At 29.4% G+C, this 19,438-nt stretch overlaps 2 protein-coding genes, 1 long non-coding RNA gene and 1 pseudogene across 47 annotated transcripts in view; 1 reads left to right on the forward strand and 3 right to left on the reverse strand.

Moving 5' to 3' along the window:
* LOC139810479 (uncharacterized) overlaps positions 1-19,438 on the forward strand; it is a 139,867-nt gene that overhangs the window by 23,109 nt on the left and 97,320 nt on the right. For 42 of the 43 annotated variants that reach the window (XR_011731359.1, XR_011731360.1, XR_011731357.1 and 39 more), the window contains 2 exons: positions 7,093-7,293; positions 18,532-18,732. The exons of the other annotated variant lie outside the window; for it this stretch is intronic. This is a non-coding gene — a long non-coding RNA (uncharacterized lncRNA). The remainder of the gene's footprint in view (positions 1-7,092; positions 7,294-18,531; positions 18,733-19,438) is intronic. 43 annotated transcript variants of the gene reach the window in all.
* On the reverse strand, positions 44-8,357 carry LOC139810465 (uncharacterized). 3 transcript variants are annotated; one of them, XM_071774054.1, is made up of 9 exons: positions 7,507-8,357; positions 7,147-7,266; positions 6,953-7,070; positions 5,658-5,919; positions 5,308-5,421; positions 5,086-5,176; positions 4,859-5,001; positions 4,605-4,737; positions 44-732 (listed from the first exon to the last, which is right to left on the reverse strand). In XM_071774054.1, the coding sequence occupies exons 1-9, from the start codon at positions 7,669-7,671 to the stop codon at positions 682-684; spliced, it is 1,197 nt and encodes a 398-aa protein (XP_071630155.1). In that variant the 5' UTR covers positions 7,672-8,357; the 3' UTR covers positions 44-681. The 3 variants fall into 3 exon arrangements, with proteins under 3 accessions (XP_071630155.1, XP_071630153.1, XP_071630154.1); XM_071774052.1 differs by lacking the exons at positions 4,605-4,737; positions 4,859-5,001; positions 5,086-5,176; positions 5,308-5,421; positions 5,658-5,919 and adding exons at positions 813-945; positions 1,067-1,209; positions 1,295-1,385; positions 1,519-1,632; positions 1,866-2,127 and having other exon boundaries at positions 55-732; positions 7,507-8,338; XM_071774053.1 differs by lacking the exon at positions 44-732 and adding an exon at positions 4,110-4,524 and having other exon boundaries at positions 7,507-8,356.
* On the reverse strand, positions 8,583-11,177 carry LOC139809388 (uncharacterized; annotated as a pseudogene).
* Positions 15,504-19,117, reverse strand: LOC139810467 (uncharacterized). Its single transcript, XM_071774055.1, has 9 exons — positions 18,944-19,117; positions 18,586-18,705; positions 18,392-18,509; positions 16,989-17,250; positions 16,641-16,754; positions 16,417-16,507; positions 16,190-16,332; positions 15,936-16,068; positions 15,504-15,856 (listed from the first exon to the last, which is right to left on the reverse strand). Exons 1-9 carry the CDS (start codon positions 19,106-19,108, stop codon positions 15,806-15,808), a joined length of 1,197 nt encoding a protein of 398 aa, XP_071630156.1. The 5' UTR covers positions 19,109-19,117; the 3' UTR covers positions 15,504-15,805.

The following is a 19,438-nucleotide window of genomic DNA, read 5'->3' on the forward strand; positions in this document are numbered from 1 at the left end:
AAAAATAATTTGTAACATACACATTGAATCGAGACGTTTTTTTAAATAATCATATTTTTATTAAACTTTTTGATACAAAGAACGAATCAGTTATGGTCTTGACTAGACTGTATTCTTCTCATAACTTATAAGTGCTATCTTCATATGTCTAATTTACATTTATTTTATTATTTCAAATTATTTTCGCTACTTTTTTATCCACAAAGCTTTAATGCTATACTGAACTCACTTAACGATATATCTTTTATTTTCTGAATTTATTTCATTCAGGTAGGAGAGAATTTTTTCAATGCAAGATGAAAAGAAGACAATTAAAATGCTATTAATAATTTAATGAATTCTATTTATTTTTAATGATTGTAATAATCAAAATAAGAGATTATGTATATGAATATTTGCGTCAGTGTTAAAGTTTTTGTTACAAATTCACATATTACATATATTCTATCATTAATCTTTTTTATCGTCATGTAGAATAAAACATCCGCTGCTCGTGTACTTGACGCGTTTAATACTTGGCGCGAGATACTGCCATGTTTCTTGATATCGTAAAATAAGATAACGATCTGCTTATAAATTTCAATAATTAGTGTTTCTTTATGTGCAAATTTTTATTTTGCATCTTTTATCAGCTACATATTATTTATAACCAGCAAAGTCACTCGTGTTGTCTACTTTTTGTTATAGTAGAGTATAAATTACCATGAAATAAGACATTGACAAATTTATGAGCTGTAAAACATATTTTTTAAATGCTTTCCGTTAATAAAAATCTGTGATTCTTCCATATATACCATGTTACTTCTCTTTACCTTAGAAAAACCTTCGACTGAAGCGGAAAGTAAGTTACCAATATTTACAACATATGGCGTTGTAGTACTTTGCATTATAAATAATAGTAATTTCTGCATCTTTATTGGAGCCTTATACCATTTTACATTATATCTGTTAATAAAACATTATTTTACATACTCCAAGCTTTTCTTGAAACCTCATCTAATTTTAGGAAGTTTAATTTCTGGTTGACAATAACGAGAGTAATTATGTAATCGCGATAAATACTCACGCAGTATTAAAAATTTCGTTATTATAATCCGTAAGTTTTTGCCCATAGTAATTACCGATAAACATGATTATAAAATGAAAACCGACGAATAATGTTGATGCAAGTAACTCGTACATATTTCGCAAAGTTATTGCTCTGAGCAGCTAAAATACAAAAATCGTCTATACTATATAAAAATTCATAGCTTGATTATTTGTTGAAAAGAAAGATTTAGAAAAAATAACTTACTCGGAATAAGTTCAAACTTGTAGATGCAACGACGATTATAATTAGTAAGACAAAATATGGCACAAAATTGTTTACAATAAATTCACTGCATCTTTAATAATAAAAGACAAAGATGAAATATATTGCATATCAAATGCATCTGCGTATAGTATTAAATGAAAAATCGATATAAATATTTCGATTTTTGCAAAAGATGTATTATATATACATATAGAGATACCGACTCGAGGGCTCTTCGGTGTATATCCACTGCGGTGATTATGCCTTGATGAGCTACACAATCTTTTTGTGCAGAATTATGCGATACATATTTGTCTATTGAATGTTCAATCCGATAGCTGCAAATATATTTAATCGCTTCTTTATTCGTAATTTTGACATAATAATATTTACACATATTATATATTTTAAATAATTTTGATTTTCATATAAATTTTTTTACGTATATTATCTGGATTTCAAAGTTCGTATGTAAAATGTTATTACTTTATTTTTCACATTAATTTCGATTACTTCATTATTTCAATTATAAACATAAATCATTATTCAAGTATTGAACTTTAAGTCTCACCTGGCGATTCTTAATAATCCGCAAATATTTTCGATGTATATTATTTCGAACAAACCTGTAGCTATAAGGACAGAGGCACCGAAAAGCAAGGAAATTATCCAGTGGCAAAAAATTGGATAAAAGTACGTTGTTTTGTCGATGAAATATTCTGTCGAAGCGTGGAGCTCTTGCGGACGCGTTTGATTTATCGGAAAGATTAGATCAAGAATAGTCGGTAACAGTTCAGTGATTGCATACAGAATCATACTTATGATGAAACTCACTGGAATTACATCAATACATACATATATATAAAATTCTTTGTACTGATTGAGTATAATACTCAATAGTTGTTGTTAATGTGTGTAAAATATAGTTTATTGTGCAAATTATTAAGCAGGTTTTAGACATAAACGAAACGAATAGGTAATGAGGATGATAATGATGAGTAATTAGCTGTGACTAGAAATTCAGAAATAGACACGAGCTTTCAAAATCGTGTTTTAGGAAAAATGATTAATACACTCAGAAAAAATTGGTTGTACGGACTCTATTTGTATAATTGTTGATCCAATGGTTGATTCAACAATCATTAAGTTGCATCAAAAAAGGTATAATTCATTTTTTAATCAAGAATTAATTAATTCACCTAATGTTTAGTTAAAACTAATGTTTGGTTAAACATATCGGACTAAATATTTTAGTTGGAAACACATTTTGCGTTTTTCAACAAATTCTTTTTTGTATATGTGGCATATTACCCCCACATGAGGATAGATAGTATATACTATCTAGATAGTATATATTCGCCAAACTCGAGCGCTCTGCGATGTATGTCAACGGCGTTGATTATTCTTTTACAAATAATGTAATCTTTTTCGGATATAGATACTGATGGTAAATTATCGTTTATATGTTCAAGGCGATAACTGCGAAGTCGAATTACATTTCTACATAATTCATTAATCGGAAAAGGATACTGTATTTATTTACGTATATAAATTAATTGCAATTTTTAGTCACTTTTTTGTTCATCGTTACATTATTATAATGTAAGATCAACAATTAAGTTGTGGAGTAAATAAAATAACTATAAATAAAAAAGTACTAATGTTGTCCGTTACTGTTGTCCATACTTGAATTATTACCATTCCCACATGTGACTTATTAATTTTGTCAATATATAAAAAAACCATTATATTATATATATATGAAATAATTTTTGTAGAATTATTTCTTTTACATCAGCATATACAGTGAAAGAAACTTTTTATCTTGAATAAGCCATTATTAAGTTATATTTCAATTTTTCAATTCTCGCGATTCTTACCTTGCTATTTTCAACATTGCGCAGATGTGCATTATAAATCCCATAAGCATGGTACCAGTAGAAAGTATTGAAATACCTCCGATATAAACGGCCATTAGATTATGTGTTAAAATAAAATAAAAGTATTGCTCTTGATCGACGAAGTACTCGGCTAAGAATGTGAAATGACGCTCACGAGATTCATTAAGCGATATAATAATGTTAAGAAGGTTCGGAAGAAATTGAAACAAGCCGAAAGAGTTCAGAACAAGTAACATCAGCACTATAAAACGCAACGAGAAATATATATGTATTATATAAATTGTCCTCTTGTAAAAGTTAATTATATATCTTTAAATTTTTGCTTTGCTTATTGTATTAAAATTTTCTTCTATTTCAACACATATAATGCAGCAGTATAATTATTATTTTATTTAATTATTCCACAAAAAATTAAAAAATTGTGATATAATAAAAATATCAATATATTGATATCCCAATATTTAAATTCTCTTTCAATCCATATAAAATCGATATTTATAATATGTATTATCAAATGCGAAAACAGAATAAATCGAAATAATCGGAATTAAAATAATCGGATTGATTCTTTATACCCGTTATTGTCGCCTTAAATAGTCTGGAAAAATCGGCGTATTTTCTTAATATATCGATTTCATCTGTAGCTTTTAATGTCATCCATTCGTAACAAAGCCGCTCGAAGAAGATTTTTATCTATACTTTCGAATAATCTATGAATATGTATAACAACATTGGAAACCGAAAATAACAGATATGAAATGTTAATTATGATATATCTACGCACGTATCTATATTTTACTCAATTTTTAGAAATGTATCTTACTTGTTTATTATTCAAAAGAAAAGAGATATACGTTAAGAAATATATCAAACAAGGAGGATATCAGAAAAGAAGACAATTAAAATGCTATTAATAATTTAATGAATTCTATTTATTTTTAATGATTGTAATAATCAAAATAAAAGATTATGTATCTGAATATTTGCGTCAGTGTTAGAGTTTTTGTTACAAATATATTCACATATTACATATATTTTATCATTAATTTTTTTTATCATCATGTAGAATAAAACATCCGCTCCTCGTGTACTTTAGCGCGTTTAATACTTGGCGTGAGATACTGTCATGTTTCTTGATATCGTAAAATAAGATAACGATTTACTTATAAATTTCAATAATTAGTGTTTCTTTATGTGCAAATTTTTATTTTGCATCTTTTATCAACTACATATTATTTATAACTATATAGCAAAATCACTTGTGATGTCTACGTTTTGTTATAGTAGAGTATAAATTACCATGAAATAAGACATTGACAAGTTTATGAGCTGTAAAACATATTTGTTAAATGCTTTCCGTTAATAAAAATCTGGGATTCTTCTATATATACCATGTTACTTCTCTTTACCTTAGAAAAACCTTCGACTGAAGCGGAAAGTAAGTTACCAATATTTATAACATATGGCGTTGTAGTACTTTGCATTATAAATAATAGTAATTTCTGCATCTTTATTGGAGCCTTATACCATTTTACATTATATCTGTTAATAAAACATTATTTTACATATTCCAAGCTTTTCTTGAAACCTCATCTAATTTTAGGAAGTTTAATTTCTGGTTGACAATAACGAGAGTGATTATGTAATCGTGATAAATACTCACGCAGTATTAAAAATTTCGTTATTATAATCCGTAAGTTTTTGCCCATAGTAATTAGCGATATACATGATTAAAAAATGAAAAAAGACCATTAATGTTGATGCAAGTAACTCGTACATATTTCGCGAAGTTATTGCTCTGAGCAGCTAAAATACAAAAATCGTCTATACATATAAAAATTTATAGCTTGATTATTTGTTAAAAAGAAAGATTTAGCAAAAATAACTTACTCGGAATAAGTTCAAACTTGTAGATGCAACGACGATTATAATTAGTAAGACAAAATATGGCATAAAACTGTTTACCAGAAATTGACTGCAGCTTTAATAATAAAAGACAAAGATGAATTATATTGCATATCAAATGCGTCTGCGTATAGTATTAAATGAAAATCGATATAAATATTTGATTTTTGCAAAAATGTATTATATATACATATAGAAATACGCGACTCGAGGGCTCTTCGGTGTATATCCACTGCCGTGATTATGCCTCGATGAGCTACACAATCTTTTTGTGCAGAATTATGCGATACATATTTGTCTATTGAATGTTCAATCCGATAGCTGCAAATATATTTAATCGCTTCTTTATTCGTAATTTTGATATAATAATATTTACACATATTATATATTTTAAATAATTTTGATTTTCATATAAATTTTTTTACGTATATTATCTAGACTCCAAAGTTAATATGCAAAATGTTATTACTTTATTTTTCACATTAATTTCGATTACTTCATTATTTCAATTATAAACATAAATCATAATTTATCAAGTATTAAACTTTAAGTCTTACCTGGCGATTCTTAATAATCCGCAAATACTTTCGATGTATATCATTTCTAACAAATCTGTGGCCATAAGGACAGAGAAACCGAAAAGCAAGGAAATTATCCAGTGGCAAAAAATTGGATAAAAGTACGTTGTTTTGTCGATGAAATATTCTAGCGAAGCATGGAGCTCTAGCGGACGCGTTTGATTTATCGGAAAGATTAGATCAAGAATAGTCGGTAACAGTTCAGCGATTGCATACAGAATTATACTTATGATGATACTCACTGAAATTACATCAATACATACATATATATAAAATTCTTTTTACTGACAATGAGTATAATACTCAATAGTTGTTTTTAATGTGTGTAAAATATAGTTTATTGCGCAAATTATTAAGCAGGTTTTAGACATAAACGAAACAAATATATAGGTAATGAGGACGATGATGAGTAATTAGCTGTGACTAGAAATTCAGAAATAAACACGAGTTTTCAAAATCGTGTTTTAGAAAAAATGAGTAATACACTGAGAAAAAAATTGGTTGTACGGACTCTATTTGTATAATTGTTGATCCAATAATTGATTCAACAATCATTAAGTTGCATCAAAAAAGCTATAATTCATTGTTTTAATCAAGAATTAATTAATTCACCTAATGTTTAGTTAAAACTAATGTTTGGTTAAGGTGGTCCCTTCGCGGACCCAGCTAGTCAAGTAACAGTCCGTCATGAGGTAATTGAAAACAGACATATTGACAAACATTACACAACATCCCAATAATTATATAATATAATGATTTTACACGCACGATTTAATCGTATTTAATTATTTACTAATTAAAAAAATATCACAATAGTAGTTGGAGGACTCGATTTAGGTTAGGTCAGGCATGACAGTACGAGTAAAGCAATATGCGATTGGACCACGACTCTATTTAACCTCATATATCAGGAGCAAAACATTCGGCAAGCCGTTTATTTTCAAGGTATGTACGAAATCCGGAAACTTCAGGGAATATTTTAAGACATGAATAATGTATTCATCGTGATCGCTAAGTACATGTATTATTCGTTGAAAACCTCGGACGTGGCGATTTGCATCATTCTATCTTTCTCGTTCATTAGATGTAAACAAGGATAGAATGACAATGGCACGCTCCGCGAACGCACATTTAGAATTTAGAATGTAGTGTCGGTACCTCACTTGATCTTTTTCGTACAATAGTTATAATTATACTAAGAAAATTTTATGGGGACATTTTTGTATATGGACAAAATCTGTATGACATGATGTCGTTTTTTTAAACTCTCATACATAATGTGAGTTTCGTCATTAGTTCACCAAAAGATGAATGTTGCCGCATTATGTCGCGTTCCGTTTCATCTTTCAAAAGACTCCAATTATCACGTATATCTTTCCAAATTCGCTTCACCTATATGATCGGATTATTTCAGATGATTTTCCGACTATTGAGCGAAAAGAATGATGGGATACAGTGGCTAACTTACATCGTTGCGATTTACACAAAATGCGCAGTACTGTACGATATATGAGAAACCCAGTACGGCGTACGAGAATACCATAATAAAGAGATCCAGGGTGAATTGTAATGTGAGAAACGATGTTAACTGAAAGTGATGAGAACATCAGAAATGGTATGCCTTAGTTGTACACTCTTTTCGAATATATAAATCTATTATACTAACGTGTTTAATTTTTATGTTCTCATAATACATTTGTGTTATTAGAGTCATTTTTAATTAGATTTTTACAAAGTTAGTCGAAACTTACGAGAGTATATAAAACCAAATTGTGCAGAACTAAATAATACGTATAATGTACATTATTTAGAAAGAATATATTTTTACCTGAAAAAACACGAAAGACCCCATTATAGCAAAATGGAAGATATGACTAATTATCGTAAATTTCGAGCGTTGATATGGCCATAGACCGACCGTCGACAGAAGTATTTGATTTAATCTGTAATAATGATTTTCGGCGAAATCTGTCTTCTCGCGATTCAACAACATGTTAAAAACAATATTGAGGCACCGTATGCGTTTTTTTCCGGTAGAATGATATAACCGTGTCCACCCTCACCGGATGTTTTTATAAAATATTGTCATCGGCGTTCACGGTATCGCGCCAAGGTGGGGGAGACTATCGATCGCTCGCGTTTTTACGGCGCCGAAGGGGACGACAAAAAGTTGAATTATCGAAATTGCACGTTATATTCGTCAGATGTAGCCTTTCTCAAGGCAAGGGTGAAATAATATCCCCTTATTTTTTTCTCACGTTGGCGCAGGCGCGTTTTGGGCTTTCAGAAGATTTCTCACGCAACACCCTCACAGTCATTCGAAACGTCGCGTCGCGAACATCGTGCTACGAATCAAGAACACGGTAGTGTCTTGCGCCAAGTACGCGCGGGGCGAGACCGCACCGTGACTCTTTTACGCAAACGCACGAGTTGCGAGTACCCGAGATTTTGAGATTGCTCTGTTACGCGAGTGTTTTCCATGTCGTGCCATATAGAAATTCATACTTTAGTTTTATTTAGTTATTAAAATACTAATGTGCAAGAAATGTGCGGTCTCATTAAGTGTATATGTAAGTGAAATTTATAAAATTATATATATAAAAAAAGTAATAAATCCAAATAAGAGAATATAGCGGGAATATTAAAGGTTTCTTTCTTTCTTAGTAAATATTCACTTGGAAAGATTATACTTATTCAATTTCATGTAGATTTTAATTAGTATAAATATAGACAGCGTAAAGAACACATGTCACAAGTAATAAATTTATAAGAGTTAAAATGATTAGATAAACACTGAGAATTTTAAAGTTGATTAATGTTTAACTTAGTTCCAACTCTTGTTAATAATTGAAAGATTCAAAGATAACATAACAAAATCGACATTATAAAAAACTTCGATGAAATTCTCAGGTTTATTTCCAAGTGTTTCAATTGTTTTTTTAAACAAATTATTTTTGCAGATCATCCAAATAAAGAAATTTGAATTTTGAACATTAAGATATTCCATAATTTCAATAACGTATTTTAATCTGTCTTTATTACTGATATTAATACTTTCCTCCATGTGATATGACATTATTGCAAACTTTGGATTCCTTTCGTTGAGTTTCCGTGAAAGTTGAAAATATTGTCGGTATCCGATTGTTCGACAGAATATCGGCTCCTTCAGAAATCTTGTGTAATTGCGCATCCTATGTGGTCATCGTGTGGAGTAAATCATTGTGAAGTAAGATACTGTCATACTCGTCATCTAAAATGTATATTCTATTTATGTTCTTAAGGTATATAATTTAAAATAAAGAATATACTATATATATACACATATACAATAGTTGATAAACATATATATATATATATATATATATATATATATATATATACATATATATATATTTGTTTATTTATTACGAGTACATTACCGAGGCAAAACCTTCTAGAGAAGCGACGAAAATGCTACCGATAGTAAAATAGTAACTTTCAGTATTTCTCTGCATTATAAAAAGCAGCAGCTTTTGCGCTTGTAACGAAATCATGTACCATTGCACGGCATACCTAAGGTGTTAAAGTGATCAATAGACCTCAATTGATCATACGAAAGTTTGCAATAAATATGTAAACGCTGCTTTTTGCTTGTGAAGTTACATTGGGTGTTTAAGGATATAAACAAGATGTTTAAAAAATAGGGTAACTGGGGAGAATATGCCAGTGTGGGGATTATGCTAGTGTGGGGAATATGCCACTCGTTATGTTAAACAAAGCTACGGCTAGGAGCGTTGTTGTAAATACTGTGAAATTGTTAAAAATATTATATCTGACGTTTTGCCCAAGTTTTACTTTATACTTCCTGTCAGTAGTATAGTTTTTATGGGGTAAGTATATACAGTATGACAAGTATGACAACGTGCTTTTTAGAATTTTCTTAGTGTTTTATTGAAATTGTAATAAAAATATTCTTTTACATGTTTTTAGACAAGAATGCCCTTCTAAAGTTAAATTACTATACATTTTTGTATATGTGGCATATTACCCCCACATGAGGATAGATAGTATATACTATCTAGATAGTATATATTCGCCAAACTCGAGCGCTCTGCGATGTATGTCAACGGCGTTGATTATTCTTTTACAAATAATGTAATCTTTTTCGGATATAGATACTGATGGTAAATTATCGTTTATATGTTCAAGGCGATAACTGCGAAGTCGAATTACATTTCTACATAATTCATTAATCGGAAAAGGATACTGTATTTATTTACGTATATAAATTAATTGCAATTTTTAGTCACTTTTTTGTTCATCGTTAACATTATTATAATGTAAGATCAACAATTAAGTTGTGGAGTAAATAAAATAACTATAAATAAAAAACGTACTAATGTTGTCCGTTACTGTTGTCCATACTTGAAATATTATACCATTCCCACATGTGACTTATTAATTTTGTCAATATATAAAAAAACCATTATATTATATATATATGAAATGAATTTTTGTAGAATTATTTCTTTTACATAAGCATATACAGTGAAAGAAACTTTTTATCTTGAATAAGCCATTATTAAGTTATATTTCAATTTTTCAATTCTCGCGATTCTTACCTTGCTTTTCAACATTGCGCAGATGTGCATTATAAATCCCATAAGCATGGTACCAGTAGAAAGTATTGAAATACCTCCGATATAAACGGCCATTAGATTATGTGTAAAATAAAAAAAAAGTATTGCTCTTGATCGACGAAGTACTCGGCTAAGAATGTGAAATGACGCTCACGAGATTCATTAAGCGATATAATAATGTTAAGAAGGTTCGGAAGAAATTGAAACAAGCCGAAAGAGTTCAGAACAAGTAACATCAGCACTATAAAACGCAACGAGAAATATATATGTAGATTATATAAATTGTCCTCTTGTAAAAGTTAATTATATATCTTTAAATTTTTGCTTTGCTTATTGTATTAAAATTTTCTTCTATTTCAACACATATAATGCAGCAGTATAATTATTATTTTATTTAATTATTCCACAAAAAATTAAAAAATTGTGATATATAAAAAATAGTCAATATATTGATATCCCAATATTTAAATTCTTCTTTCAATCCATACAAAATCGATATTTATAATATGTATTATCAAATGCGAAAACAGAATAAATCGAAATAATCGGAATTAAAATAATCGGATTGATTCTTTATACCCGTTATTGTCGCCTTAAATAGTCTGGAAAAATCGGCGTATTTTCTTAATATATCGATTCATCTGTAGCTTTTAATGTCATCCATTCGTAAGACAAAAGCCGCTCGAAGAAGATTTTTATCTATACTTTCGAATAATCTATGAATATGTATAACAACATTGGAAACCGAAAATAACAGATATGAAATGTTAATTATGATATATCTACGCACGTATCTATATTTTACTCAATTTTTAGAAATGTATCTTACTTGTTTATTATTCAAAAGAAAAGAGATATACGTTAAGAAATATATCAAACAAGGAGGATATCAGAAAAGAAGACAATTAAAATGCTATTAATAATTTATGAATTGAGGGGAGGCGAGGGGGGAGGAAGGAGAGGGAGGAGGGGAAGAGTGGGGCAGTGTAGATTTTTATGATTGATTTAATAATCAAAATAAAAGATTATGTATCTGAATATTTGCGTCAGTGTTAGAGTTTTTGTTACAAATATATTCAATATTACATATATTTTATCATTAATTTTTTTATCATCATGTAGAATAAACACATCCGCTCCTCGTGTACTTTAGCGCGTTTAATACTTGGCGTGAGATACTGTCATGTTTCTTGATATCGTAAAATAAGATAACGATTTACTTATAAATTTCAATAATTTAGTGTTTCTTTATGTGCAAATTTTTATTTTGCATCTTTTATCAACTACATATTATTTATAACTATATAGCAAAATCACTTGTGATGTCTACGTTTTGTTATAGTAGAGTATAAATTACCATGAAAATAGACATTGACAAGTTTATGAGCTGTAAAACATATTTGTTAAATGCTTTCCGTTAATAAAAATCTGGGATTCTTCTATATATACCATGTTACTTCTCTTTACCTTAGAAAAACCTTCGACTGAAGCGGAAAGTAAGTTACCAATATTTATAACATATGGCGTTGTAGTACTTTGCATTATAAATAATAGTAATTTCTGCATCATTTATTGGAGCCTTATACCATTTTACATTATATTGTTAATAAAACATTATTTTACATATTCCAAGCTTTTCTTGAACCTCATCTAATTTTAGGAAGTTTAATTTCTGGTTGACAATAACGAGAGTGATTATGTAATCGTGATAAATACTCACGCAGTATTAAAAATTTCGTTATTATAATCCGTAAGTTTTTGCCCATAGTAATTAGCGATATACATGATTAAAAAATGAAAAAAAAGACCATTAATGTTGATGCAAGTAACTCGTACATATTTCGCGAAGTTATTGCTCTGAGCAGCTAAAATACAAAAATCGTCTATACATATGAAAAATTTATAGCTTGATTATTTGTTAAAAAGAAAGATTTAGCAAAAAATAACTTACTCGGAATAAGTTCAAAACTTGTAGATGCAACGACGATTATAATTAGTAAGACAAAATATGGCATAAAACTGTTTACCAGAAATTGACTGCAGCTTTAATAATAAAAGACAAAGATGAATTATATTGCATATCAAATGCGTCTGCGTATAGTATTAAATGAAAAATCGATATAAATATTTGATTTTTGCAAAAATGTATTATATATACATATAGAGATACCGACTCGAGGGCTCTTCGGTGTATATCCACTGCCGTGATTATGCCTCGATGAGCTACACAATCTTTTTGTGCCAGAATTATGCGATACATATTTTGTCTATTGAATGTTCAATCCGATAGCTGCAAATATATTTAATCGCTTCTTTATTCGTAATTTTGATATAATAATATTTACACATATTATATATTTTAAATAATTTTGATTTCATATAAATTTTTTACGTATATTATCTAGACTCCAAGTTAATATGCAAAATGTTATTACTTTATTTTTGCACATTAATTTCGATTACTTCATTATTTCAATTATAAAACATAAATCATAATTTATCAAGTATTAAACTTTAAGTCTGACCTGGCGATTCTTATAAATAATCCGCAAATACTTTCGATGTATATCATTTCTAACAAATCTGTGGCATAAGGACAGAGAAACCGAAAAGCAAGGAAATTATCCAGTGGCAAAAAATTGGATAAAAGTACGTTGTTTTGTCGATGAAATATTCTAGCGAAGCATGGAGCTCTAGGCGGACGCGTTTGATTTATCGGAAAGATTAGATCAAGAATAGTCGGTAACAGTTCAGCGATTGCATACAGAATTATACTTATGCTGATACTCACGGAAATTACATCAATACATACATATATATAAAATTCTTTTTACTGACAATGAGTATAAGGGCTCTACTCAATAGTTGTTTTTAATGTGTGTAAAATATAGTTTATTGCGCAAATTATTAAGCAGGTTTTAGACATAAACGAAACAAATATATAGGTAATGAGGACGATGATGAGTAATTAGCTGTGACTAGAAATTCAGAAATAAACACGAGTTTTCAAAATCGTGTTTTAGAAAAAATGATTAATACACTGAGAAAAAAATTGGTTGTACGGACTCTATTTGTATAATTGTTGATCCAATAATTGATTCAACAATCATTAAGTTGCATCAAAAAAGCTATAATTCATTTTTTAATCAAGAATTAATTAATTCACCTAATGTTTAGTTATACAACTAAGTTTGGTTAAGGTGGTCCTTTCGCGGACCCAGCTAGTCAAGTAACAGTCCGTCATGAGGTAATTGAAAACAGACTATATTGACAAACATTACACAACATCCCAATAATTATAATAATATAATGATTTTTACACGCACGATTTAATCGTATTTAATTATTTACTAATTAAAAAAATATCACAATAGTAGTTGGACTCGATTTAGGTTAGGTCAGGCATGACAGTACGAGTAAAGCAATATGCGATTGGACCACTACTTATTTAACCTCATATATCAGAGCAAAACATTCGGCAAGCCTTTATTTTCAAGGTATGTACGAAATCCGGAAACTTCAGGGAATATTTTAAGACATGAATAATGTATTCATCTGATCGCTAAGTACATGTATTATTCGTTGAAAACCTCGGACGTGGCGATTTGCACATTTTCTCGTATTAGTGGCAATATTACCCCCCACATGGAGGATAGATAGTATATACTATCTAGATAGTATATATTCGGCCAAACTCGAGCGCTCTGCGATGTATGTCAACGGCGTTGATTATTCTTTTACAAATAATGTAATCTTTTTCGGATATAGATACTGATGGTAAATTATCGTTTATATGTTCAAGGCGATAACTGCGAAGTCGAATTACATTTCTACATAATTCATTAATCGGAAAAGGATACTGTATTTATTTACGTATATAAATTAATTGCAATTTTTAGTCACTTTTTTGTTCATCGTTACATTATTATAATGTAAGATCAACAATTAAGTTGTGGAGTAAATAAAATAACTATAAATAAAAAAAGTACTAATGTTGTCCGTTACTGTTGTCCATACTTGAATTATTACCATTCCCACATGTGACTTATTAATTTTGTCAATATATAAAAAAACCATTATATTATATATATATGAAATAATTTTTGTAGAATTATTTCTTTTACATCAGCATATACAGTGAAAGAAACTTTTTATCTTGAATAAGCCATTATTAAGTTATATTTCAATTTTTCAATTCTCGCGATTCTTACCTTGCTATTTTCAACATTGCGCAGATGTGCATTATAAATCCCATAAGCATGGTACCAGTAGAAAGTATTGAAATACCTCCGATATAAACGGCCATTAGATTATGTGTTAAATAAAATAAAAGTATTGCTCTTGATCGACGAAGTACTCGGCTAAGAATGTGAAATGACGCTCACGAGATTCATTAAGCGATATAATAATGTTAAGAAGGTTCGGAAGAAATTGAAACAAGCCGAAAGAGTTCAGAACAAGTAACATCAGCACTATAAAACGCAACGAGAAATATATATGTATTATATAAATTGTCCTCTTGTAAAAGTTAATTATATATCTTTAAATTTTTGCTTTGCTTATTGTATTAAAATTTTCTTCTATTTCAACACATATAATGCAGCAGTATAATTATTATTTTATTTAATTATTCCACAAAAAATTAAAAAATTGTGATATAATAAAAATATCAATATATTGATATCCCAATATTTAAATTCTCTTTCAATCCATATAAAAATCGATATTTATAATATGTATTATCAAATGCGAAAACAGAATAAATCGAAATAATCGGAATTAAAATAATCGGATTGATTCTTTATACCCGTTATTGTCGCCTTAAATAGTCTGGAAAAATCGGCGTATTTTCTTAATATATCGATTTCATCTGTAGCTTTTAATGTCATCCATTCGTAACAAAGCCGCTCGAAGAAGATTTTTATCTATACTTTCGAATAATCTATGAATATGTATAACAACATTGGAAACCGAAAATAACAGATATGAAATGTTAATTATGATATATCTACGCACGTATCTATATTTTACTCATTTTTAGAAATGTATCTTACTTGTTTATTATTCAAAAGAAAAGAGATATACGTTAAGAAATATATCAAACAAGGAGGATATCAGAAAAGAAGACAATTAAAATGCTATTAATAATTTAATGAATTCTATTTATTTTTAATGATTGTAATAATCAAATAAAAGATTATGTATCTGAATATTTGCGTCAGTGTTAGAGTTTTTGTTACAAATATATTCACATATTACATATATTTTATCATTAATTTTTTTTATCATCATGTAGAATAAAACATCCGCTCCTCGTGTACTTTAGCGCGTTTAATACTTGGCGTGAGATACTGTCATGTTTCTTGATATCGTAAAATAAGATAACGATTTACTTATAAATTTCAATAATTAGTGTTTCTTTATGTGCAAATTTTTATTTTGCATCTTTTATCAACTACATATTATTTATAACTATATAGCAAAATCACTTGTGATGTCTACTTTTTGTTATAGTAGAGTATAAATTACCATGAAATAAGACATTGACAAATTTATGAGCTGTAAAACATATTTGTTAAATGCTTTCCGTTAATAAAAATCTGGATTCTTCTATATATACCATGTTACTTCTCTTTACCTTAGAAAAACCTTCGACTGAAGCGGAAAGTAAGTTACCAATATTTATAACATATGGCGTTGTAGTACTTTGCATTATAAATAATAGTAATTTCTGCATCTTTATTGGAGCCTTATACCATTTTACATTATATCTGTTAATAAAACATTATTTTACATATTCCAAGCTTTTCTTGAAACCTCATCTAATTTTAGGAAGTTTAATTTCTGGTTGACAATAACGAGAGTGATTATGTAATCGTGATAAATACTCACGCAGTATTAAAAATTTCGTTATTATAATCCGTAAGTTTTTGCCCATAGTAATTAGCGATATACATGATTAAAAAATGAAAAAAGACCATTAATGTTGATGCAAGTAACTCGTACATATTTCGCGAAGTTATTGCTCTGAGCAGCTAAAATACAAAAATCGTCTATACATATAAAAATTTATAGCTTGATTATTTGTTAAAAAGAAAGATTTAGCAAAAATAACTTACTCGGAATAAGTTCAAACTTGTAGATGCAACGACGATTATAATTAGTAAGACAAAATATGGCATAAAACTGTTTACCAGAAATTGACTGCAGCTTTAATAATAAAAGACAAAGATGAATTATATTGCATATCAAATGCGTCTGCGTATAGTATTAAATGAAAAATCGATATAAATATTTTGATTTTTGCAAAAAATGTATTATATATACATATAGAGATACCGACTCGAGGGCTCTTCGGTGTATATCCACTGCCGTGATTATGCCTCGATGAGCTACACAATCTTTTTGTGCAGAATTATGCGATACATATTTGTCTATTGAATGTTCAATCCGATAGCTGCAAATATATTTAATCGCTTCTTTATTCGTAATTTTGATATAATAATATTTACACATATTATATATTTTAAATAATTTTGATTTTCATATAAATTTTTTTACGTATATTATCTAGACTCCAAGTTAATATGCAAAATGTTATTACTTTATTTTTCACATTAATTTCGATTACTTCATTATTTCATTATAAACATAAATCATAATTTATCAAGTATTAAACTTTAAGTCTTACCTGGCGATTCTTAATAATCCGCAAATACTTTCGATGTATATCATTTCTAACAAATCTGTGGCCATAAGGACAGAGAAACCGAAAAGCAAGGAAATTATCCAGTGGCAAAAAATTGGATAAAAGTACGTTGTTTTGTCGATGAAATATTCTAGCGAAGCATGGAGCTCTAGCGGACGCGTTTGATTTATCGGAAAGATTAGATCAAGAATAGTCGGTAACAGTTCAGCGATTGCATACAGAATTATACTTATGATGATACTCACTGAAATTACATCAATACATACATATATATAAAATTCTTTTTACTGACAATGAGTATAATACTCAATAGTTGTTTTTAATGTGTGTAAAAATATAGTTTATTGCGCAAATTATTAAGCAGGTTTTAGACATAACGAAACAAATATATAGGTAATGAGGACGATGATGAGTAATTAGCTGTGACTAGAAATTCAGAAATAAACACGAGTTTTCAAAATCGTGTTTTAGAAAAAATGATTAATACACTGAGAAAAAAATTGGTTGTACGGACTCTATTTGTATAATTGTTGATCCAATAATTGATTCAACAATCATTAAGTTGCATCAAAAAAGCTATAATTCATTTTTTAATCAAGAATTAATTAATTCACCTAATGTTTAGTTAAAACTAATGTTTGGTTAAGGTGGTCCTTTCGCGGACCCAGCTAGTCAAGTAACAGTCCGTCATGAGGTAATTGAAAACAGACATATTGACAAACATTACACAACATCCCAATAATTATAATAATATAATGATTTTACACGCACGATTTAATCGTATTTAATTATTTACTAATTAAAAAAATATCACAATAGTAGTTGGACTCGATTTAGGTTAGGTCAGGCATGACAGTACGAGTAAAGCAATATGCGATTGGACCACTACTTATTTAACCTCATATATCAGAGCAAAACATTCGGCAAGCCTTTATTTTCAAGGTATGTACGAAATCCGGAAACTTCAGGGAATATTTTAAGACATGAATAATGTATTCATCTGATCGCTAAGTACATGTATTATTCGTTGAAAACCTCGGACGTGGCGATTTGCATCATTCTATCTTTCTCGTTCATTAGATGTAAACAAGGATAGAATGACAATGGCACGCTCCGCGAACGCACATTTAGAATGACTTATTTCTTGTAAAGTGTCGGTAACCTCACTTGATTTTTCGTACACATGCCCCTTATTACTGTATATTTAACATATATCAAATTTAGGTACCTATCTAATACTTGTTCTCACGAAAGGACCACCTTAATCTTTTTCTCAGTGTAGTAACTATTAATAGTTATAATTATACTAAGAACATTTTTATGGACATTTTTGTATATGGACAAAATCTGTATGACATGTTGTCGTTTTTTTATAACTCTCATACATAATGTGAGTTTCGTCATTAGTTCACCAAAAGATGAATGTTGCCGCATTATGTCGCGTTCCGTTTCATCTTTCAAAAGACTCCAATTATCACGTATATCTTTCCAAATTCGCTTCACCTATATGATCGGATTATTTCAGATGATTTTCCGACTATTGAGCGAAAAGAATGATGGGATACAGTGGCTAACTTACATCGTTGCGATTTACACAAAATGCGCAGTACTGTACGATATATGAGAAACCCAGTACGGCGTACGAGAATACCATAATAAAGAGATCCAGGGTGAATTGTAATGTGAGAAACGATGTTAACTGAAAGTGATGAGAACATCAGAAATGGTATGCCTTAGTTGTACACTCTTTTCGAATATATAAATCTATTATACTAACGTGTTTTTTTTATGTTCTCATAATACATTTGTGTTATTAGAGTCATTTTTAATTAGATTTTTACAAAGTTAGTCGAAACTTACGAGAGTATATAAAACCAAATTGTGCAGAACTAAATAATACGTATAATGTACATTATTTAGAAAGAATATATTTTTACCTGAAAAAACACGAAAGACCCCATTATAGCAAAATGGAAGATATGACTAATTATCGTAAATTTCGAGCGTTGATATGGCCATAGACCGACCGTCGACAGAAGTATTTGATTTAATCTGTAATAATGATTTTCGGCGAAATCTGTCTTCTCGCGATTCAACAACATGTTAAAAACAATATTGAGGCACCGTATGCGTTTTTTTCCGGTAGAATGATATAACCGTGTCCACCCTCACCGGATGTTTTTATAAAATATTGTCATCGGCGTTCACGGTATCGCGCCAAGGTGGGGGAGACTATCGATCGCTCGCGTTTTTACGGCGCCGAAGGGGACGACAGGAAGTTGAATTGTCGAAATTGCACGTTATATTCGTCAGATGTAGCCTTTCTCAAGGCAAGGGTGAAATAATATTCCCTTCTTTTTTTCTCACGTTGGCGCAGGCGCGTTTTGGGCTTTCAGAAGGTTTCTCACGCGACACCCTCACAGTCATTCGAA

The sequence above is a fragment of the Temnothorax longispinosus genome, chromosome 3, assembly GCF_030848805.1.
Source record: "Temnothorax longispinosus isolate EJ_2023e chromosome 3, Tlon_JGU_v1, whole genome shotgun sequence".
Taxonomy (NCBI): Eukaryota; Metazoa; Arthropoda; class Insecta; order Hymenoptera; family Formicidae; genus Temnothorax; species Temnothorax longispinosus.

Coding starts and splice junctions, on each gene's coding strand:
- LOC139810465 (XM_071774054.1), bottom strand. CDS start 7,671: ATGTTGTTGAATCGCGAGAAGACAGATTTCGCCGAAAATCATTATTAC. Junction 7,267..7,506: donor GGTCTTTCGTGTTTTTTCAG/GTAAAAATATAT, acceptor CATCACTTTCAG/TTAACATCGTTTCTCACATT. Junction 4,738..4,858: donor AACGAAATTTTTAATACTGC/GTGAGTATTTAT, acceptor TTTTATTAACAG/ATATAATGTAAAATGGTATA.
- LOC139810467 (XM_071774055.1), bottom strand. CDS start 19,108: ATGTTGTTGAATCGCGAGAAGACAGATTTCGCCGAAAATCATTATTAC. Junction 18,706..18,943: donor GGTCTTTCGTGTTTTTTCAG/GTAAAAATATAT, acceptor CATCACTTTCAG/TTAACATCGTTTCTCACATT. Junction 17,251..18,391: donor AATGACGAAACTCACATTAT/GTATGAGAGTTA, acceptor ATGTAATTTCAG/TGAGTATCATCATAAGTATA.